Source organism: Diabrotica undecimpunctata, chromosome 3, assembly GCF_040954645.1.
Source record: "Diabrotica undecimpunctata isolate CICGRU chromosome 3, icDiaUnde3, whole genome shotgun sequence".
Lineage (NCBI taxonomy): Eukaryota > Metazoa > Arthropoda > Insecta > Coleoptera > Chrysomelidae > Diabrotica > Diabrotica undecimpunctata.
In genome coordinates, this window is record NC_092805.1 from 50593985 (window position 1) to 50619215 (window position 25231).

Consider the following 25231-nt stretch of genomic DNA (forward strand, 5'->3'; position numbering starts at 1 on the left):
TAACATATACTGAATTTTAATAGAGTGAAAACTTTGAAGTCAAAAATCAATTTTTGGCGCTTGGTCTAGTGATGCATAACGCCGTCATAAGTATAAGTCCATTTCTAAGGTTACTGTATCGATGTTTTTTGAGAAATGTCGTTTTACCCCTATACAATGTGTAAAAATAAAGTTATGTTTTTTATCTTATTTTGCAACACTCTGTGGAATTTATTAAAAAATAAACGCTTCATCGTATTAGTAGTGCGAGATAGCTTCCTGTTTTCTCAAAACCACACAGCAACATGTAGTCGTGCATTATCATGCATTAAAAGAAAATTATTTTCTATGTAAAGGTACGATTCCGACAATTAATTCAGACGGCAGACAGCAACTGCAGATGGAAGTTCACTTGCCGCCAGGCAGCAGTTGCTATCGTATTAATTCAGTTGAGGTTGGGTATGACATAAAAAATATGGATTACGAAATGCTGCAAGTTTTACTGCAAGAAGAAAATGATGATTTGTAATTGTATTATTGCTTTAGGAGAAATCCTACACAAATCACTAATGACGTCACATTATCGTTAGTTAAATTAACAATATTATCAAAAATACTTATTGTCTAGGGGACAGAATATGATGAAATACATGACTTTATAAATGTTCGAACTGCAGCCCTTGCTTTATTTGACAGCAACCCAAACGTTGTACAAATTCTTGTTGAACCTTGTTTATTGTGTCTTGAGAAATATTGTTTATTGCTGTCCGAATTCTCTGTTGTAATTCTTGAATATTTGCTGGTTTCGTTTGATACAAACAAAATCTAACAAAACAAAAGTAATGAAAATATGTTGAAATTTTTCGAAAGAAAAGTACTATGGCGAATCTATGGAGTAGTAAATGACAATGGAGTGAGCAGAAGACGATACGACTTCGAACTTTATAGAATATACCAGGAACCAGATATCGTAAAACATATTAAAATAGGACGTCTGAGGTGGATAGGGCATGTAATGAGTATGGAACAAAATGACTCAGCAAGAAAAACGCTCCTTGATAAACCCATTGGTCAGAGAAGAAGAGGAAGATCCAGAACAAGGTTCCTTGATAACATCGATGAAGACATGAGAAATATGGGAATACGTGCTTGGCGGAGGAAGGTGATGGATAGGGACGACTGAAGAGAAATTTTTGAGGAGGCTAGGGCCCACGCAAAGTTGTAAAGCTGGAATGATGATGATTTCTTTTAAATCATGAAAATAGCATCTTATAAAAATTTAATAAAAATATATATAATACATTTCTTTAAAAATGTTTAACAAGTAGAAAATTATATAATTTATTCATTAGTAAAGTTGGCCTTTCTCTTTTCAATAAATGCAGCCATTCCTTCTTTTTGGTCTTTAGTAGCGAACAGAGCGTGGAACATTCTCTTTTCAAAGTGCAAACCTTCCTTCAACGTTGTCTCCAGAGCTGTATTCACACATTCTTTGGCGATAGTATTGGCGATCTGTGAGTTTCCTGCTATTTTTTCGGCAAGTTTTACAGTTTCAGTCAAAAGTTGGTCGGCTGGTATAACCTTGCTAACGAGACCCATCTTTTCAGCATCTTGGGCTGTTACCTGGTTGCCTAAAAAATTATTTTACAGGTCACTTTGTTAAAAATGATTTGTATAATGTATGACATAAGATCAAACTTTTAGAATTAAATTAATTTATTATTCTTGAAAATATCGTGAAAGGTCTAAATAGATTCTAATCTTTAAATTTATATATTGAAGAACAAGGTTTCATTTTATTTAAAATATATGGCTAAAAAGTTGATAAAGAATGGTAAAATGATCTTTATATTAATTATAGTTTGTTTTTTAATTACATCTAGCATTGATCAAATTAAATTTCTAGCTTCATAATTGACGTATCTAAAAACTGTGCAATATTTGATTTTTTTATAAACCTTCCTAAACAGTTTAGGAGCTAGGGCGTTCCCTGTAAGTGACGCGCAGTTGCGGCTTCGCCTACTACTTAGAGGACGGACGATTCAAAGAAGCTAGTCCTGAAGATTGCAACGCTCGCAATAACAGAAGTTGACAGCTAAAGGAAGAGAACTGCCTGATTTCATGCAACGGAGAAGGATTGGTGTACTCTTTGTGCAAGAAACTCATTTGAAAGGTAATATGTCGAGAGATCTAGGAGATGGATGCAAATTAATTTACAGTGGTGTGAATAGTCATGCCTGAAATGGAATGGGCAATATTTTGAACGGAACATCTAGTAAGAGTAACCAGAAGAAGTGATAGAATGAGTGTCCAACTGAACACAGGCGATACCAACGTGAACATCATGCCTACGCCCCACATGTAGGGTGTGAAAAAAAGGAAAAGGAAAAGAAAAATTTTGGAGTGCACTCGATTGCGAGATGCTCGAGATTTCTGTAGACGGAAATTAGAGGTGATTTGAATGGATATATTGGTAGAGAAAAAAAGGAACATCATTATACAATACTTTCATGTAAACTTTCAATGGTCCCAAAATTAAATTGGAGAAAAGTCTGCCCTAGGTAAGTCTGTTCATTCCTTTCTAATAATAAATTTCTAGGTAAGAACATTTAGATTTATGGTAATAAAGGAATGCTCAAAACAAAGACAACAAAGTAGAGTCTTGGCCACAAAAAAATATCATATAGTACTACTGTGGGAGAGGTGAATAACAGCAGTTATCCAACTAAGAAATCAATAACAACAAGATGTCAAATATACGTGAATAAATCCACTGGACGTAATATAATATAATATAAATACAATGTCATCTCATAGCATAAACACCGAGCCTTGAAACCCTGTATCAACGTACTACTCCTCCACCAGCTGGCTCCATTCAGAGATACAGATCCGATTTGGATTTTATACTACTAAAAAAATACTAGCAATAAATAATTAGCAACTCGTCGAGGGGGAATTTAACCTGAAAACACATAGGTTTTATTGACTTCAAAAAAACTTTTGACTGAGTTGACCGAAATAAGATTTGGGAAAGAATGAATGATAACGGCTACCTTCCACATCTTTCAAAGGCAATAAAAAGTTTGTATTGCCAAACAAAAATAGTAGTATCCCCTGGTGAGATAATATTTGAAGAAATTGTGACCAACCAAGGAATGAGACAGGTTGCAGCCCTTCCTCCACCCTGAACACATCCTCAATTAGTAAAATTTCACGGTATACAACTCGATCGACGTATTAAGCGCCCATACAACTCGATCGACGTATTAAGCGCCCTACTATTTAAGAACCCGAAAGTTATCGCATTTAAAAGAAAGTAATAGATAATATTCATAAAGGATAAATAATCTTGCGATTGAAAGCAATCATCGACAATAGACCCATAGAACAGGTATCACATTCTTAGTACTTGAAATGCGATACAAGTTAAGAATACGATAACGATCGTCTTCTTGTAGTGCCTGTCCGTTTCGGATGTTGGCGACCATCATGGCAATCTGTATGTTGCAAACTGCTGCTCCGAAAAGATTTGTGGTTGTTGTGTTGAACCACGTACGTAGATTTTTCAGCCAGGAATTCCTTCGCCTTCCTGGTCCTCGTTTTCCTTCTACTTTTCTTTGTAGAATTAATTGCAGCAACGCATATCATTCGCTGTTCCTCAAGATATGACCGAGGTATTCGATTTTGGCTATTTTATTGTGGCTAACAACTCTTTTCCTTTTTGCATTCTTAATAAAACGTCCTGGTTAGTAACGTGGTTGATAAAGTGGTCCACATTTCGAAAGCCTCAATTTTCTTGCAGGTAGCGTCTGTGAGAGTCCACGACTCAACTCCTTACAACAGTATCTTCTTCTTCTTATGGTGACAATCCGTTACGGATGTTGGACACTAACATGGCTATTCTGACTTTGTTGACTGCTGCCCTGAAAAGTTCTGTACTGGTTAAGTTAAACCATTTTCGCAGGTTATGCAGCCAGGATATTCTTCTTCGTCCTGGACCTCTTTACCCATGCACTTTACCTTGAACTATGGTTCGAAGTAGGTTATATCGTTGTTCATTGCGCATTATATGGCCCAGGTATTCTAGTTTGCGACGTTTTATGGTTATGACTAGTTCGCGCTCTTTACCCATTCTATGTAGTACTTCTTCGTTGGTAACTCTGTCTATCCAAGAAATCCTCAACATGCGTCTCTAGCACCACATCTCAAATGCTTCGAGTCTCTTCAGTGATGCTTCAGTTAAGGTCCATGTCTCCACGCCATAAAAAAGAACGGAGAATACGTAGCACAGTACAACAGTATAGGAAAGATATAACATCGTAGTAGTCTGATAAGTACTGAAATCATAGCATTTGAATATCTTAGCCATTTTTTGAAATGCAGATCTTGCTTAGTATATCCTACATTTTATTTCTAGGGAATGGTCTCAATTTTCATTGACGTTCGTGCCAATGTAGGTGTATGTTTTTACTCTTTCTATTGGTTGACCATTCACACGGATTCTTTCAATTTGCTGTTTTCAGTTTGTTTTCTTAGAATTAGAATTCAATTAGAATCCAAAGGACAAGAGAAATATAGAAAACTTCGAAAAAGATGCTCTTAGTACTCCTGTGAAGACAGAACAGGCAAAACCTAATCCCTACAGTAAAGAAGAAGAAATCATTTTTATGTTACCTATTACTAACAACTAGGTTTTGTTCATACTCCTAAAAATTATGTGCTTACCAGATAAAACTATCTCCATTGCCTTAGATTTGCCAACGGTTCGAGTAAGCCTTTGGGTGCCTCCAGCTCCAGGAATTACACCAAGAAGAATTTCGGGCTGTCCAAACTTAGCTTTATCCCCAGCGTAAATAATGTCGCACATCATAGCCAACTCACAACCACCACCAAGCTAAAAACAGAAAAAATAGTAAAAAAAAATTATAAACAATATTGTAGCCAAAACCGGTCCAGTAATGGCTTCCAGAGACCTCGAAACCGTCCGGCGAAGTCACCTGCTTCGAATAGATTGCTACTATTTACCCGAATTATCTTGAATTTTATTACATAGGTATAAAAGACTGGTTTCGGTTACGTGAAGTTTAGTCTAAGCAGTATTTTATAGGATTTAATAAAATATTTGCACATAGTGTAAATAACTGTAAATAACATAAGTGGGATGATTTATTTAGCCTTCCGAAAGGCGCTCGTATGTGGTACACACAGACTAGGGATGCGACATCGGTAAAAAACATCGATGTTGAGCATGGATGGTAACATCGAACCTGAAAATCGATAGTAACGATATATCGAAAAGAAAACATCGATGTTATAGAAACATCGATGTTTTTACAAATGTTGAGTAATGTGAAAAGAATAAATTAAATAAGTATTACATAAACATGTTTTAATTGCTGAAAAACGTGGTGTAACAATTAAAAATTATCTCTTAATAGATATCTTATTAAACACAACCAAATTATTAGAAAAAAAAACAAATAAATAATATAATTAAATTATAAGTCCCTATAATACTTATCAATATCGTGTAAACATAATAGTTTAGATAGCAGCTTTCCTTTGATCCTGTTTCGTTGCTGAGTTACTGTTTGGCCAGCTTTAGAAAAAAATCGTTCAGACGGTACCGATGTGGCTACAACTGCTAAATATTTATGTGGTATAATTGCCAAATTCGGGTACGTAGGTTTGTGTTTCGTTTAAACATGTTGCGTCTTAATATTCCAATCTTCCATAATGGTAGTCAATACTTCCCGCAAATATTTTCCTGTATGTGACTGACATAACTCAGTGACTCCCAATGCTACAGAATCTATTTGAAGATCATCAACAAAATGTAATGTTACCCAATAAAACTTTTAGACTGCATCATTTCAGTTCATATATCTGTAGTAATAGTATAACATGTTAAAGATTGTATTTTATGACGAAACAAATTTGTCACAGCGATGTATTTTTGATCTAAAAGAGTATTAATAGTTTTCTGGAAGGTACTTTGTAGAGGCCATCAGAGAGCTGCTTAACTGGGATTTGAAAACCCCCTAAATCGACAATGGATATTGGCTGGTAATCCCGACAAATCATATACAGAATGGAATTTGTGATTTGTAAGGAGTGGGAGAATAATAGCCACCTTTAATAGGCTGTTGAGTAAAAGAAGATAATGATGTTTGTATTTCTAAAAGTGAAGAAATACTTTCATTTGTCAAAGTATTTCCACAAATCACTTATTATAAAGTTTAAAATGGCACGTAGCTAATCGCACCGGTTTCACCTTTCAAGTTAACACAATTGAAGTCGAAGTATATAACCATCATAATGGCAATATTGATAACTAAAAATAGAATAGACTAAACAGTGGGATGTGCTATTTACCGGGTAACTGCAAACAGCGCGTGTCATATAAAAAATTATTACCAGCCGGTAATACTATACAAAGTAGTAATCTATACTTGTGTTCTATAATGGTGTTCGATGGTTTCATGTAACATCGTTGTTACCATCGATGTTAACGAATACCTAAATATCGATAGCAAAAAATCGATCATAGAGCGTTCAAACTCGATGTTTTTTAATCATCGATGAACATCACGCATTCCCAACACAGACACCTACAGTTCCATCCTTATACAGTATACTCCCTCTATAACGAACACGGTTATTACGAGGTTTCGCTTATAACGAGATTCATTAGATGTCCCGTGAAATTTCTATTGATCTATAACCGTCTATAGCGAGGCAAATTTGGTTATAACGAGAGAAAATAAGATCCAAAAACGTGTTTTTTACGTTTTTAGTCCGGTCGTGGGTATAAATAAATACCTTTTCAAACAGCCCCTCAATAAACTTAACTGCAGCCCGCAATAAACTTCTTTACAATGAATAAATACGACTGTTTCACATCTTTAGAAAATATATGATAGAATGAGGCTGGACCATTTAAAGCAGTTAAAAATAACAGAGTTCTTAAAATTGCAGAAGCAATAGTTTATGTTATCCTTGAAAATACGATTTATACATTATGTAGTTGGAAAAAAATATAAGTACAGTAAAACATCCGTTAACCGAAATAATTGGGGGGGAGGCCGTTTCGGATAACAAGAATTTCGGTTAAAAATAACATTGTTTTTTATAATATTCTTGATCAAAGTATTGGTATTAAAAAATACTATGAGTAGATTTCGTATTGTTTTCTAATAAGTAAATCCAAAATAAAGTAATAAAATTAAGAAAAACGAACAAGTTTAACATGGTTTTTTTAAAGAAATCTGCTATTTTTTTGCGTTTTCGTTTGACAACGATGTTTTTTTCTCCCTCCATCGTTACTTTGCAGAACGTCGTGAGTTTGCCTCATTCGATTGTTCGACGAAACGCAAAGCAATCTGAAAAGGATAAAACTTTATGTAATGACAACAAAAATTAAGAATCTAGTCGTGTCCCTAACTAATTAGACCTACTGTATAAAATTCTTTCCTCTAAAGCATTGAAAATCTCGTCGACGGTCATGTGCTGCCTGTTGCCTCTTGGCTTCGTCATCTTATATGCTCAGGTTGTCTTGATAAAGAACCATATCAATGATGTCCTGGTCGATGAATTCACGTTCTGAGTCATCAGCTGCTAACCAGTCTCGTATCTCTTCTTAGTTAATTTCGTCATGTCCCGGGAAATTTTTAATGAAAGGTTTAATTTCTTTTGTCGTTTTCTTACCATTTTCTTCTTCAGGATCGTCAATCAAAATCTTATCAAAAAGTTTGTTCCAGCATTTTTCCAAAGTTGAAGATTTGATCTTGGCCCACGACTCAGCTCACCAATAAAAATGTTTTATTGTTAAAGATTTGAGAATTTCGGGAACACTTTTGGATTAATTCGTCTCCTGTAATAACAGATGTCTTAAGAATGCTTCTATATAATGTCTCTTGAATGTCTCTATGACTCCCTGGTCTAACAGCTGGATTAAGCTTGTGGCATTCAGTGGCAAAAATCTGACAATTGTCACCATTTTGTAGATTTTGAGGGTAAGGGCGCATTGTCAACAAGCAACAATGCTTTGATAAGAAGGTTTTTTGATTTTAAAAAGGATTTTACACTTGAGACGAATTCATTTTCAAACCATTCTAAAAATAAAGTGGTCGACATCCATGAACTTTTTTGGCTTCTATACCTTAAAATGCCTTTTCGGAAATATCTTTTAGAGCTCTTGGTTTTTGTGATTTCCCAACACACATAGACATCAATTGGTGAGTGAAATTAACGGAATCGTTTACGTTTTGCGACAAACATTTACTTTTTATTGACGAAATTATTGAAACTGTCAGCCGTTTCGGTTAAACGATGTTTCGGTTAAAAAGGTTTCGGTTAAGGGAGGTTTTACTGTACAGCTTTTTTGTTTTAACGTATATCATTGATAATAAAAGTAAACAACTCTTTTATGTTTTAATATATTTCATTGACAATAAAAGTAAATAACTTTTTTTCAAAAACGCCATTCAAACAATATTTATTAGCATCTTATATTACTCCGAATGGCTTCACTATAGGAAGTTAATGGTTTAGAAAACTACAGATTCATATGTATGCACAGTATTGTGATTGTCTGATATAACGAGATCGGCTTATAACGAGGTAATTAGTCTGTCATTTCAGTTCTCGTTATAGAGGGAGTCTACTGTATTTGTAAATTTGAAGGAGTCGGGGCTCGTGCTTTTGTCTATTTGTCTGTTTTAATAATGCCAATCCGTTATCAAATTTTGTCGCTTAAGGTCAGTGTATTCAAGTAGTTGTAAACTCTATCGTATGTAGAACATATGTGCGACCTTTTATGTAAATTTTTATACTATTATGATTTCAAACGATATTATTACGAGTATAGCGTAAATTTAACTTGTTTTCACCTGTTTAATGCAATGATTACAAAAATGTACTTTTTTGACAATAGGGCACCAGAAAAAATTATTTTAAATTCGATCATCCAGAAGATGTCAAAGCACTTAGAAATATGATTATAGGTAGTGATTCGAGTGATAAAGACAATTTTATAGATGAGAGTGACATCGATAAAGTAAAGGCTATCCAGGAATGTAAAGAGTATTCTGAGTCAGAACAAAATGCGATAAAATCTGGGGACGAAGATGATATTGATAACATACAATCTGCGCTTTATTATGAAGCATTTCAGAGAAAAAAGGTTAAAGCAATTTATTCTTGGAAATGGCATAAATCGCAATTATACCAATACAATGACCATATTTAATTTAAATTTTTATTTTTAGGCTACTGAAAATAAATTTATGTTAAAATTATTAAAATTGAAATTTAAGTTAGTTGGAGTTCTTGGAGTCCTGTCAAGTTTGTCCCGGAATTCCATTACTAAATTTTTCCGAATGTACTCAACCTCCTTCCCGAGATAATTAGATAAATATTCCGACACAGTTGTGAATTTGCACTTAGACCACGATACACAAATACCGGTATGCTACTCACGGAATAGAAATGTGTACTCCGACGCGCATGACGTCACCTTCGAAGCAACAGTACAGGGTATAATACTACTGTGTTCATTGTACCATGCATGGTACATGTATTCATTGTACCATGGGGTACTACGGTGTTCGAGATGTAGGATTCCCTATTCCGGTAGATGTATTTGTTCATCGTGCGGTAGATGAATTGTTTTAACAAATTAATAAACCCCTGTAATAAGTCTTTAAATATTTTTGTTTTTGCAGATCCTACACATTTAATTAATCTTGACCGAAACCATGATCATGGTTTTATTATTGACATTAAAATAATCAACAATGATTACTTTGAAGCGCTACTAAATATATCGACTTCAGAATTGACATTTGCGCATAAATTGACACTACATCATCTCTGTTTAAAATGCACTATGAGGCAAAGAGTGATACCTGCAGTTCAATTATTGTCAAATTATGTGGCAAAAGCTATTAGTTCTCTGTATCTGTAGAGTAGGGAGGGCGAGTTAAGTTTCACAGCACTTAGGCCACAATTGACCCATTGTGCATCCTCCCAGGGAGCTGTCACCCTTAGCTCATTGTTCATCCTGCCAATTCTAGGAAGGTAGACAAGTCACCAGGAGACATCTCTCTTATGTGGGCAGGTGTTGGCCAGGACTCGCCGAACGCGTACTCTCGTATTAACGATAACTCTGGGCATTCACATAGGACATGCTCTACAGTTTCGTCTTCTCGTTCACACTTCCTACATAGAGGTGTGTCTACTAGCCCCAGTGTATGGAGGTGTTTGCTTAGTTGACAATTACCAGTTAAAAAACCAACTGCCAAACGTACGTTTTTCCTGGTCATTCCCAAGTACTTCTCCTTTCCCTTCTTCCCATCTTTTTACGGTTTGCGCATGGGAGTGACATTTGACAATTTCCGCGATTGTTGTAGTTGACCAACCAAAAAGATCCCCAAGCTATTAGTTATATGCTGGATAAAATGGACTTATGGAAAAGATAGTTACTGGAAAGAAGCTGCTGTAATTGTTCCTTACCTACAAGCAAAATACAACGTTGACTATATTTTAACTTCGAGGTTGAATCAAGAAGTGCTAGAGAACTTTTTTTCTTATATTCGAGAAATGGGTGGTGCGAATGATCATCCTTCGCCAATAGATTTTAAATATAGATTAAGGTGGTATATTTTAGGAAAACATCCGGCGACGATCTTCACAGAATGTCGCTATACTATTGAAACTAGTAAATCCTGCGTGACAGCTCAATAGTCAATTGCCAAGCGATATTTCGGCGTCAGAAGATATCTGCATGACAAAAAATGCTGTCTAATTTGGTAGGAAAAACTGAAGGTTCGAAAGAATTTCAGTCTGAAGAGAACAAAATACTTCAAAATACATTTATAGAAGCTCACTACTTGGAGAAGGATCATATAATTGACGATGACGTTTTGAAAGTCGCAGACATATATGGAACCAGATACAGACAGTCTCTAGAGTTTCTCTTTTGTACCCAAACGAAGAATTGTGGGAAGCTACGCTAAAAATGGAATCATTGTTTTGTACAATCCATGAAAGCTCTTTATCAAAAAAACCTAAAATCCTTCAACAGCTGGCACAGAAAACTTTAGCTCAGCTTGAGAATACCACGATACCATTTGAGGTTCTCCTATGTCTCAGTATGACACGCACATATATAAGATTAAGAGAAATAAATGAACAGACATATTAGCTTCAGTAACTATTAAAGAAAACTCGACAAAAATATGTCAAAGTTTGTTAACTTTAAGAAATAAATTTTAATAATGTAGTATAAAATATTCAATAAATCTTTATTATGAGTTGTCGGCCGGATTCATTACTGAAACATTGTAAACTAAGCTAATGTTGGAAAATGCAAGTCAAAGTTCGAAGATATTTTGTAACACATTAATTTAAAACAATTTTCTCTAATTTTAAATGTTCAGGTAGCATATTCATTTAAAACAATATTCCTACGTTAATATGAATATACACACTTTATGTAGCGAAACGTCGAAAAAAGTTTTTTATTTTTCAATAATCAGAAAACCTATACCCAAGAAAAAATAAAAACATTGTAAACTACACATCTTATAATATAAAGTGCCAAATATACATGCTTATATATATTTGATTGCCTATATATTTGATATTAACCGACTAACAGGGCAAGCGTTAGTGTTCTAATAAAAACGTTGCTTCGCAGATGACGTCACAAAGTGCGAGAGAGATAGAGCTAGCGTGCGCAATAGCATACCGGTATTTGTCTATCGTGCACTTAGACAAGCAGGTTAGTTTGAAGTGTTGTGTCAACAAGTTTCAGTTAGTGAATATGATTTTAAAAGATTCCCAAACCAGCAAGAATTGGAAGATTCTTTGGAAGAAGCTGTCGACGAAATTCAAAACTATGTGAACGGTAAATATATTTTTTTCTATATATCATTATTTGTCATATACCTATGTTCATGATATTTTTAATGTAGTTCTATATTATATGACTTTTCAAGTGGTCGGCAATATTTGTGAATTCTTTGGACAGTATTATTGTTAATTCCTGGAAAATTTATCACGAAGGCAACAAATCTCGAATGTAACAATTAGAATTTTAATCATATATTGCCTACCAACAAAACTAAAAACAGACCAGTGGCGTGAAATATTCCGGGAGTGCTGGAAGAAGTTCATTCGATACTTTCGCTCATGTACCTGCGAATCATCTATCAAGCGGAAGATGATGAAGAGTTTGTCACAAGCATATAATTCACATGTGGGTTAAATGTAATATTCATCTGCATACATATATCTTGCTTTAAACAATTTCATGAACTGTAATTATTTAAAATTATGTATTTTGCCAGTGGTGCATTTCCGCACCAGTAGAAAAATCAATTATAATTAAATATTGAAATATTGTTTTAAACTTGTCTGACTTCCAAAATGTTTATGTAATTGGTAGTAGTTAACAAAAAAACTTCATAAAATTAAATAATTTTTCTCATTATTAGAGGTACCGGTTACATAAGGGTTAGTATGGGATGACACACCTTTTCCCGACCCTCTCCGATATGTTTATATTTGCTGTTACTTTTCATTCTATTTGCACTCTTATGTTCGTTTGTATGTATTCTCCATTGATAAATATTTTCATGCAGCCTCGATTATACCTTTTAGGAAGTTACACCGGTCGATCGAGAGAATCCTAATTTGAGTAGGCTATGAAATATAAATGTTTTTGGTAAGTACTTAGTCACTTCCGTATACATGGCATGTATCTCTTGACATTTCGTAGTAAAAGAGTTTATAACCTCAAAATATTGGCCTGTGTAACTGACCTCGCGGAATTTTTCAACATATTGTAAAAATTGTCATAGTCAAATCTGCAATCAAGATATTCTTCACTAAAATCAGCCACGCATTTTGGCATTAAACACTGTCAGTCAGTCGCCATTTATATAATTAAAGAGACTTCTGCCTGTTCACTTTTTAGGCGTTTGTCCCATTTCGCGTGCAGACTAGATGTCTGAGGTTATGTCTCCCATCTAGAGATTGGTCTCGAGAAATTTTAACTATTCTATTTTCCTTATTGAATTTATATGTTCGTATGATAGATGTTTTCTCTATAATATCCACTGATTACTTTTGTTAACATTAGCTTACTTCAGATTTCGTCACGAAATGTATATCCATTGATTTGAACGGACTTCGCCAAGTAAGAAATCTATGAATTTCTACTATGATTGTCATTTACAAAACTTTTAAATTTTACACATTTTTATTAAAATCAAATAAGCTAAAGCAACCATCAAATTAAAAGTAAAATTTGAACACGAAAGAACAAACCTGCATCGATCAGTTCCAAATATATATCTTAAAAATCTATTTGAGTAATACTTACAGCGTATCCATTTACTGCAGCAAGAAGAGGCTTCTTCATGTTAGCGATAAGCTGCCAAGCACCAATAAAATCATCAGTGACACATTTTGCAAAGGTATTGGTTACCATCTCCTTAATATCGGCTCCGGCAGCAAAAGCTTTTTCGTTTCCAGTTATGACAACAGCCCCCACTGATTTGTCGGTGTCGAACGAGTTCAAAGCTTCAGATACTTCGGATATCAACCCATTGCAGAGGGCGTTGAGTGCTTTGGGGCGATTGAGTTGAATCAGTCCAACATTTTGCTTTTCTCCAGTCTTGGAGACTTTAATAAACTCGTAGTTTTCTGAAATTATATTAAATATAATTAAACATGTTATATGCAAAATGAACAGAGAACTTCAAGAACTACAGGAACTAAGTAAAACACCAGTGACAAAGAAATTCTACTAGAAAATAAACGAAATCAATTATAAAATAAACAAAATCAAAAAATAATTTAAACCGAGAACAACAATGAGTAGAAACAAAATAGGAAATATCTCGACAGAACAGCATGATATAATAAGAAGATGAACAGAGCATTTTAAGCAAAAGTATTAAAGGAGACAAAAAGGAAGCGAACTTCATAATAATAGCCGAGGTTTTTTTATTAACCACAATTTTATTACAATCTCAACATAAATGTTTAGTAGATAATACACAATAAGTAATAGAACTGACAATTCAAGTATTATATTATATTATAATAACATGCAGGGAGGCATTCAGTGATGTACCCCTTTTTCAATCTTCAATATCTTTAATATTGACTATATCTGACATATATTTATACACATTTAGTATTAATCAATTAACTCTAACGGAACTTTTCGTTGTAACCTTCGAACTATATGCCGTTTATTCACTAAACTTTTTGCGAACACATTCAGATATAGTTTGAAGTTCCTCTGTACGTTTTTTCGCTTACTTTTTGTAACGTATGCCCGGTGTCTTGATGGAATGCTTCATGGTTAGGAACTATGAAACAGTTAGTACAGTTCTTAATATTTTGGATTGAAATCTTTGTATTATTTTAATATTGGAATGTGCGGCGGTTCTCCATAATATTAGACCATAAGTCCAAACTGGTTTAAGCATGTCAGAACAATCAATACATGTTCCTAAACAAGTTGAACCAGTTGATTTCGCTTAGTAAATATATGCTTCCTCCAGTTTAATCTTTCTGAGGCTATTTTGGGATTTTTGTTAGATGACAGTATTACCGTGATATTTGTGTCTTTCGGTAGGTCAGCAGTGAATATAAGGTATATTATGGGTTCTACGACGCTTCTACCTGGCACCTCAGCGAGAATTTGTAGTATGCTTGTGTATTATTTCTCATACTTTAGTTTTCGGAAACGGAAGTTTCTGTTGGTGATATAGGACTTAAGATTATATAGTAATTTGTTGGTAAATTCTGTTTTAGTTTATATAGAAGACCTTTATGTCAGACTTTATCAAATACTGGCTTATGTCCAGAAATACCACTAAGCAGTACCTTTTTATTATTTTCAAAGTTTTCATTGATTCTCTCTACAACTCTATGTACCTGCTGGATTGTTGAATGTTGTTTTATGAACCCAAATTGGTGTGATGGTATTAGTTTTTTGTTTTCTAGTATAGACATTAGCCTGGTGAGTGTCAGCCTTTCAAGAACTTTAAAAACCACTGGAAGAAGACTAATAATGTTATTGAATATCTTGTCTCTGCTGATTTGCATGGAAATCTGGATTTAGGTTATACTTACAGTTGAGAGTAAGGCGTTGTAGAAACTCTTAGTGGCTTTCATTATCAAGTTTTTCTACGGAATTAGCAGTTTTTTTGATGAATTTGAAATTGTATGAAGTAAGCATATGTAGTTTATTTGTTTTAAAATCTTGTGACTGGATTATTCGTAAGGATAAACAAAATATTACAGTATTTATTTTACATAACCTCAAATTTTTTTGATTACATATTTAATAATTGCAAAATGGTGCTACTTTTTTTAATTAGAATTTGTCTTTCAGATCATGTACAAGTACAAGTAAAACGTAGCGTATGCCAAATAAAAATAAAAATTTGACAGAGGCGGAGTTGCTCCAATTGTTAAATGAGGAGGATTCTGATGAATTTTAGTTATCCGGTTCAGAATACAGCCCGAGTGACGAAGAAGAATCTGATAAGAAAGATGAATGTAACAGTGATTCAAGCTTAGTAGATGAAAATGCACAACAATCGGTAGAATCTAACGACCAGCAAGATAATGATGAATGGTACGAAGTTGACTGTACTCATTTAGGTCTCTATATACAGTTTATTGGTAATGAACCATATGTCTATGATGATAGTTAAAGATAGTTCAAACACTCCTGACCATGGAGCTGCGCGAAGGCGGAGTCAAATTCACGTAAAGGCAGGAAGGTTCTATTGTATGTGGAATTATACAGTGCATAGTACAATGCGTTTCGCATGGAAGTGGGGACTAAACCAAATTTCGTCCACTGCGCCGTGGTCAGGAGTGCTTGTACGATCTCTACCAAACCTACCAAAAAAAAAAGAAATTTTAAAATTTTTGGGTTGTGTTATGTATCTATATGGGAATTGTCAATCTTCCCAAAATTGCTGATTATTGGAGTAAGTCATCATTGTATAATCTTACGTTTATTTCTTCTGTAATGGCCAGAAACAGATTTCAGCTTCTTTTGAGATTGCAATGCAAACTTTGAACAGCAATATCTTAACCAATTTTTGTGTTACAGAAAACAAAAAAAAATACGAAATGTTTAGAAAAGCAAAACCTATTTTTGTTTATTCTTAAGATTTTTCGTATCACTAATTCTTTTAAGTTATTTTTTTATTTTTGAGGCATTTTTGTCAAAATTTCAAAAATTTTTCTTTTACTTTAAAACCATTTGTTTTCAAAAATTTGAACTTAACTTTGAACCGGTCAAACTTAGATATCATATAAAAATACATAAACAATGTAAATTATAAAGCGGTAACGATTAATTTTATTTGGGGTGCTAATTAGGGGTGATTTTCACGCTGTTTTTACCAAAAAAGGGACCAACTTTATTTTGAGCATAACTCGCTTAGTTTTGATGCTAGGCACTTTTAAAAAAGAAGCAACAATAAAGCTTTTTTTAAACACTGTCAAAAATTTTTAACGAGTTTTTACCGAAAAGTGCTTCATTTTTTGGTTATTTCACGTTGAAATATTCGATTTGGAATTTGACAAATAAGAACCTACTTTTCATGTACTACAACTCTACTTGGGGTGGGTCTACAGACTTCATTGTACACCATTTTTTTGTTTTATTATAAGAAGCTATATTTTTGTAAGGCATTTTTTTCTATAAATAAGTAAAAAGGGCCTCACTTCACGCCACTTTGACATTGGATCCATTTTTGTGTGGAGGCTTGTATTATGTCACGTTAGGTATATGTGAGATTACGTTAGGTGTGCGTGAGGTGACGTTAGGTGTAAGTTAGGTTACGTCAGATGTATATTAGGTCACGTACGATGTTAAATGTGACGTAATTCGACATAAAATGTGACCCGACTTAGACCTGACGTACATTCAACGTCATCTGATGCACACCTGACGTAATCTGACGTACTCCTAACGTTACATAATACACGTCTCCACCAAAAAATGGGATCAAAGGTCAAAGTGGAGTGAAGTGAGGTCCTTTCTACTTATTTATAGAAGAAAATGTCTTAACAAAAATATAGCTTCTTATAATAAAACAAAAAAATGGTGTACAATGAAGTCTGTAGACCCACCCCAAGTAGAGTTGTAGTACATGAAAAGTAGGTTTTTATTTGTCAAATTCCAAATCGAATATTTCAACGTGAAATAACCAAAAAATGAAGCACTTTTCGGTAAAAACTCGTTAAACTTAAACAGTTCACCCCACTTTTATATCTGACGTCACAGCAGACGTACATCAGACATATATCAAAAACAATAAGAGGCATATCAGACGTGTAGCAGACGTATATCAGACGCATATCAGACGTGTAGCAGACGTATATCAGACGCATATCAGACGTATATCAGACGCATATCAGACGTATATACGTCTGATGTGACGTCAGAGATCAAAGTGGGGTGAAGTGAGACCCTTTCTACTTAAATAATTACTTTTTGAGTTATTTGTGAAAAACCGTCTTAAAACGTGGTTCTGAAAAGCATAAACTTAGTGAAAAAACTCTTTGGAATAAAAGTTGCTTAGAATTAGTAAATTTATATATTTCCGGACTTATTTTTAACGTATGTTTTTTATCCCCGAGGAGGGGTGGCTTACACCACCCAAGTAAAAGCAGCCCTGGGTTCAAGTCCAAAAGTAAAGTCGAGGGTAAGAGGAACCTAAATCCAAATTTTCAAGCAAATCCGTCGTGACGAGGAAAATTAAACGATCATTTACTGGAGTATCTAGAGCTTTTAAAAGAAAAGTTTTTCAACACCTAGTTAACATCGAGCCCTATACTGTGGCGGAGTGCCTAGTCTATCCTTCTCCCTGAGTAGCATATTTAATTTGTAATGTTGATATATTTTAATCTGTGATTGATAATGTGACGTTATTTCCTCAATTATGTTAAAAAAATTATGCAAATAAAAATTTACTCTACTCTAAAAAAACCCTGGATTATACCATAAGCTAATGGCTGCTGTACGACTGATAACGATTTGTTCGATGGCCCTATATTAGAAATATTTACTGTTTACAGCAAAGTAGATTATATTCCTCAAAAAAGCATACTGAACTTTATACATTTAACTTCGAATACATTTTATTTATTTTTATTATAACTGTAAGTTTGTCCCCCACTGAATGAAAATTATGTCGTTTTTTGCTCGTAACTTTAGAAGAAATACTCATAAAAGAACATTTTTTTAATAAACTATAAATAAATTCTTCCATTAGATAAAAATCTACGGATACTAATAATTAAAAATAATTTTTTAATTAACTCATTACACTTTTTTTCGTGGAGCAGTGTACTTTGACAGTTTTTACAAAAAATCTTCTACATAGATTACTGATTACGACACTAATTTATATTTCTATTTCAATAAGTACTTCGCCAACCATCATATTTCTACAAAAATAACACTCCCTTGTTACTAACGAGATACCTTGACCTTCGAATTCATATTTATCACAGTAAAAAACAAAAACAAAAGATATGAACTAAATATAACCTAATTACAAAATTGTTGTTAAATTCCCATGGTACCGGTTTTTAATGTTACAATGTTTTTAATGTTGACTAATAAGATACTACGGTTATAATTTTATGAAACAATGACCTTGTGACGTCTCATCTTTTATCAAATAGGTATACCTTTGGTAATAGACCTCAAATTAAAATATAAATTCTTTATTTGACGTTTCGCTTTTAAGACCAGAAGCCCTTTTCAACGTAAAATAAAACTTCTTTTATAATGTTTGGTTTCTTCTTCTCCTTCTTCTTCTTATTTTTCTTAATTCCGGCAAGACATGTATTTATATCTGGCACTTGGTCATAAGTCCTTTGTACTGTACCCTGTTTTTTTTTGCATTAAACTCCAATAAGGCCTGAAGCCTCAACGAAGGCCAACAATTTCCTAATTTCCTAATTTTCGAATCTCTTCTGGTTGAATCCTCATTTGACCAGTTAGTTCCTGTATCACTTAGCACATTGCAATGGCATAGGATGTATATGGAAGTCTCTTCTTCCATTCTGCATTTTCTGCACCGTGGATGATTCACCTTCACTATTTTGTATAGGTGTTTTCTTAAACGACAATGTCCAGTCACCATTTCAGTGACCATTTTAATATCTCGTTTTTGTTGTTCATCAAATTGTCCCAGAGTTTTATATCAATATTCTTGATTATTTTCTTAGTCTGGATTTACCTTTGAGTTGTTTTCCATTTCTTTTGATGATTCCTTATTAGCCACTTCTAAACCTCATTTCTTGAAGTATGTTTGGTGGTACCACACAGCGGTTCTGGCCTACAAAGGTTTCTCTTGAGCCTTGTTTTCCGAACAGATCCGCTCGTTTATTCACCTAGCCACTATTAAAATACCGACTGCGAAACCGTGGACTCAAATTCCTTGGCCGCTAAGACCATGAGTCAGGTCATAAATAACTATATTCCATGTTGTTGGTGACAATACACATCCATGAGGGCACCATTTAGTTTGCACTCCGATTTATGGCATCTTTATACATATCTGTGGCTCTGAAGCATCTGAATAATCCACTTGCATCTTGTGTTGTTGATTTTCTTCCTCATCAGTGCGCTATGTATTGACTCAATAGAGGTATTATTAAATGCACCTTCAATGTCTAAGAATGCAGCAAGGGCGAGTTCTTTCTGGAATAAACTCTTTCTTATCGAGTTCCGACACCAGATTGTGCAGTGCAGCTTTACCTGATTTCCTGCTTGATACGCGCATTGCTGCTGGTGCAGTGGTTGTTTTTCTGGATGTATTCATTCAAGATTTTTTCTATAGTTTTCTTCATGGATGAAGGAAAACTAATTGACCTATATCAATTTTGCTAAGGTGTGACAGATGTAAACCCTGTGACAACAATAATAGAGGAAGCCGAAATCCAGAGGAAGATATAAATAAAGCACTAAAGTAAGCCAAAAACAACAAAGCACCAGGACCAAAGAACATAAAAATGGAAGTGCTGAAATATGGAGGTGAAAGGATCGTATCTTTTATATGAGTGTTGTTCAATAAAATCAAAGCAGGAGAGGAGTGGAATACATCATATGTGCCCTCCATTTAAAAAAAAAGGTAACAAAAGGTCATCAAATAACTATATAGGAATCCCTGTAATGCCTTCAATAGTAAGAATCTTTTCCAAAGTAATAAAAGAAAAAATGGATGGAAAAGAACAAAGAGACAAATATTGAAACACATATCATCTTTATCAACTTGGAGAAAGCATATGATAGCGTGCCCAGGAAACAACTATTGGAAGCTATGAGAAGAATGCGCATTAGAGAGAAATGGGTGAATGTAACATAAAAACTGTATAATGAAACGAGGTGCAAATAAAGTTAGGCAATGAAATAACAAAAACAATCACCGTAACAAAAGGACTCAAACTGAGATGTGATGTATCACTTACACTTTTTAACATATATACAGTGGCCCAAAAGTCTGGAAACGGCCAATTATCTCGTAAATTGTTAGTCATAATTGTACAAAATTTGAGTTACACCTATTTTGGGATACGGAAATTCCATATTTGATATTTGAAACGTTGCCAGATTTGTCGTTTCTCTTATATTATTAATAACTTTGGTTTTTCAAATTCATCACCCTGTATATTCAGTCATTATTGAAATCTCCTATTCAATACGAGTTCAACCATATGTAACACTTATGATTTTATGTAGTCTGGAAGGTCTTAAATACATCAAACAGAAGTCTGACAACACCTAATTGTCTCAATAAATTTTTTAATACTAATTATTTTCAACTACATTAAAACGTAACAATTGATAGATTACAACATTTTTTAACATAATGGTTACTTTATCATGTATTAAAATGTGCTCCATTTGTGAGTTTACAGTACCCTAATCGATGGTAGAATGTGTCTACCACATTTCTCCATGATTGTCTAGAAATTATTCGAAATTCATCGATAATTCGTTGCCTTAGCTCTGCAAGACTTGCTGGTTTAGTTTTGTAAACTGAATTTTTCAAGTATCTACAATAAAAATAATCTTTAGGATTGAAATCAGGTGAACGTGGAGTCCATTCAATTCTACCTCGTCTACCAATCCGTCGCCCTGGAAATCTAAATAACGCCGAACATTTACACCAAAATGAGCTGGAGCTCCATCTTGCTGAAACCATATCTGATTAAAATTGGCCCCAAACAAGTTTCTCAGTGTAGGTACAATTTCATTTCTAAGTAACATTTCGTAACTATCTGACGTTAAATTTCTTTCAATAAAAAATGGCCCAATTAACTGAGTACCTACTATACCTGACCATACATTTAATTTTTGTGGTCTTTGAGTATGGTTTTCACGCATCCACTGTGAATTTACGTCACTCCAGTACCTTAAATTGTGTCGATTTACACTTCAACACAATGTAAAGGTTGCTTCATATGAAAAACATATTCTGTTAACGAAGTTTTCATCATTTTCAATTTTATCCATCATTACCTCAGTAAACTCTAATCTACGATCGAAGTCATCTTCACTTAATTCTTGCAATAAGTTAATTTTTTATGGTTTAAATTTATTCTTATGTAATACACGTAAGACTGAAGAACGATCTACATCATGTACTTGTGCAACCCTGCGTGGCAATGAATGTGGATCTTCAACAAAACTGCATTATATCTAAAGTTTTGTTGTCATTCATAAGCCTTTTCGGTCTACCTGATCGGTATCTATCTTTTACTTCTCCAGATTCCTCAAATCGCTTTACAGTTTTTTGTACCATCGCCTTATGAATAGGAGAACGGTTTGGAAAAGTATCATTGAACAAGTTGGCTACTTCACAATAAGATCTTTGTCTGTCACTGGACCCTCTCATCATTAGAATAGTAATTTGTTCTTTTTTGTTACAAGCCATTTTAGAGAAACAATTTATCTTGCAAACTTTTCGAAACACAATTACTGTCAGTTTTAGTTAATAATGTAATAAAACACTTTATGGAGTGATATGGAACAATACTCTAACCAAAAAAAAACAAAAAAAGGATCTTTCAGAGCACAGTGATAATTATTACCCTATATGGAGCAAAAGTATGGCCAATGACAACATTAATACAAAATCAAAATAAGAACAGTTAAACTGGACTTTATGAGAAAATGTCTACAAATCATCAGAGCAGATACAACATAAGAACAGAGGAAATATGGAACAGAATGGAAGTAGAATGCTTAATTACAAAAAAGTTAGAAAACAGAGACCTGTAGTAGTATGGGCATGTACAAACATGTGCTGTGGAGGACAAAAACAGCAAGCTCGTTATAGGAAAAAGCTGAATAGGAAGATTTTTGTGTTGAAAGTTGCCTGAACCAGTCCTTAAGTAATTGGCAAATCACAATAAATAACTTTATTATGTAAATTTACTTTGTTAAAGAAGCAGCTAGCACTACTTTTATCAGATCAGAACCAGTCTTTACTATCTCAACAAGTCACATCATGAAAGATGTCTAAAAATGGTAAAAGGAACTTAGTCTAGGATAATATTCCAGGTGATGGGCAAACAAAAAATGTTATTGCAGTTTGCTGCTCGCTGTACAAAAAAAAAACTCTTAGAGCTTCAAAAAAAGGATCTAAATATAATCACAGGTATTCTCACTGGACACTCAGATAGATATCATCTCTGTAAAATCAGTAAAGTGGGCCAAGCAACACAGATTATCCGAAAATGTAAAGGAACATGCAAATATATTGCTTGCAACTGTAGGATAGATGTTTGCCACTGCCATAAATATGTAAAGCAGGTCTTTTTAGAACCTATTCCATTAACAAACATGCTCTGAAACTGATATCAGACTTTCTTAGATGTCTAGATCTTTTACACTAAAACATGGATGTATGTCATACACCTTGTACATGTTGTAAACATATTAAAGATTGTAAGTTTCAACAATTTTAAGTCTAAATAAGTATATATTTTATTAAAGCCATGCTATGGCTTTATATTCAGCAAAATCTAGGATTCTACAGGATGATTTGTTTACATATTTTCTTCCCTATCATTCTCTCTACATAGTCATATCATTAGAGTTGTTTCTCTGTTTCTTTTTCCTTTTATCTTTTTTAGTTTAGACAAGTCTAGACTAAAATCCTTTTAGTTTTTACCAACTTTCATCTTGTGCTTCCTAAACATCTTGATTTTGAATTTCTTTCCGATTTTTCTGATATACTATTTAATAATGATATTGCTTTTTTATCCTCTGTACATCTCCCTGAATTGCTTTATTGGGTGTTCCATCATGTGATATATTCAGTTCCTGATATTGCAATGCCTTACATTGGTTTTGCACTAGCAGTAAGTCTTATTGCTCTCCTACCCAAACATATATTTATATTTTGTTATTTTGTGTCGGCTTCTATGTCCCATATCTTGTATTATTCGTAATGCACATTTGTTGGTATAGCAGTTCTATACTAAAAATATATGGTGATTGTAGGTAAAAGCAAGTGTTAATTCCATGTTTCTACAGTTCTTCTCTGAGGGCATGAAGATTGGTTCAAGAGCTATTTTGGAAAAGGATGGGGAGAATTTTTAACCTAGCTTCAACCTTTATTTATTGGAAAACCATGTCAGATCTTGCTCTCTATTTTAATATAATCTAAGCTTGTTCTTAGAGGCTTCTTAACCCTTTCGGTCACGCTTTTTTTTAGTGTAATGGAATATATTTTGTTAATAATTCCAAATTATTCCCAGTTATGGTACTCTTTTGTAAGGTAATGTCTTTTGGTAGGAATATTAGCATTTTTTTTTTAATAAAATAGGGCCCGTTTTTGATGTTTTCAATTGACAAAATTGTGATTAACTGTAATATTTACTTAAACGAAGTTAAAATTCTTGTGTCGTCAATTGACGACACAGTGAGTGAAATGTTAAACTACTAGTTTTTTTTCTAGAGAGGTTACCAAAGTTTTGTCTGTAGAATGGTTATATAACACAGATCATTATTGGTTATAATCCATCTTGTTGCCAATTCTTTGTGTTGGATTAAGATAGAATGGCAGTTGTAGATACTCATACTTACTACCTTATGTACAGTATATAGTCTCTACAAGGACTAGTGGGTAATGACATATATTCACATTATTATGGTAAGTTTCTTAGAGTGAAAGTACTGAAAATAATGAAACGTAAAATTTTATGTTCGAAATTCTGCATTGAGTAACATGTGGACCAATTTCTATTACAACAATCTTATGTTATGTCTCCAGTATGCACCTAAGTGGTGAAGATTACTACTGAAACTGTTAGATGATTTGAATTGTAAATGCAATGTAATTAGTAAACGGATGGTATTAACTTATCCTATCATGTTAAGATATATTGGTCAATTAAGATTGGAGTGAATTTAGGTAGGTATTAATATATCAACAACACTGTATTACATAGTCAAAATTAAAGAAGACATATTGTATACCATAAATTACCTCCAAATAAGATTGAAACAAAAAATAAAACGAAATGACTTGTAAAAAATGAGAATATTTAGCATTTGACATGGATTCAAGGTTTAAAAAGAGAATATGAAAAACATTTTCTGGAATATAAATGAATTTACACATTTGAATACTGAATCAAATACAATAGAGGTACAGGATGATATCAAAAGATGGTCTGACATTTCATGGAACAAAATAATTTAGTAAATAAGAAAAATTTTAAAAATAATGCTAGTGTTAACATAATTTAAGCAATTTTCTTAATTAAGTTTTATTAATTAATATATGTACCTATATCTATATACATAATTAAGTATTTTTAGTTTTTTAATATTGTAGATCTACTTTAAAAAACATGTTTTGTTTTTAGTCAGGTATATTATATTTAATTGTCCTATTAAACTCATTAATATTATATAACTTGATTATGATAAAAAAATATATTATAAAATTCTTACCTTTTGCTGCTGCTACACTATATAACCTAACATTTTTTGCTGCTTGTCCATATTTGAAAGAATTATTCCCAAAAACCTTAGAAGCAACAATACGACTCAAAGTGGCGGCACTCATTTTTTTGTAGTATTGTTGAATCCAATACAGACTACAGGCAAAAATAAAATGAAAATGGACTTTGTAAACCGGTTAATACAATCCAAATCAAATGTGTATAAATT

At 33.5% G+C, this 25231-nt stretch overlaps 1 protein-coding gene across 1 annotated transcript; it reads right to left on the bottom strand.

Moving 5' to 3' along the window:
• Positions 1-1241: 1241 nt before the first annotated feature.
• On the bottom strand, positions 1242-25231 carry Echs1 (Enoyl-CoA hydratase, short chain 1). Its single transcript, XM_072525869.1, has 4 exons — positions 25013-25231; positions 13373-13695; positions 4708-4876; positions 1242-1610 (listed from the first exon to the last, which is right to left on the bottom strand). Exons 1-4 carry the CDS (start codon positions 25125-25127, stop codon positions 1321-1323), a joined length of 897 nt encoding a protein of 298 aa, XP_072381970.1. The 5' UTR covers positions 25128-25231; the 3' UTR covers positions 1242-1320.

Excerpts from the sequence above, each read along its gene's own strand:
- Echs1 (XM_072525869.1), bottom strand. The coding sequence starts at position 25,127 with ATGAGTGCCGCCACTTTGAGTCGTATTGTTGCTTCTAAGGTTTTTGGG. Across the intron at positions 13,696-25,012 it reads TAGTGTAGCAGCAGCAAAAG|AAAACTACGAGTTTATTAAA; the intron begins GTAAGAATTTTA and ends ATATAATTTCAG. Across the intron at positions 4,877-13,372 it reads CTGCAGTAAATGGATACGCT|CTTGGTGGTGGTTGTGAGTT; the intron begins GTAAGTATTACT and ends TTCTGTTTTTAG.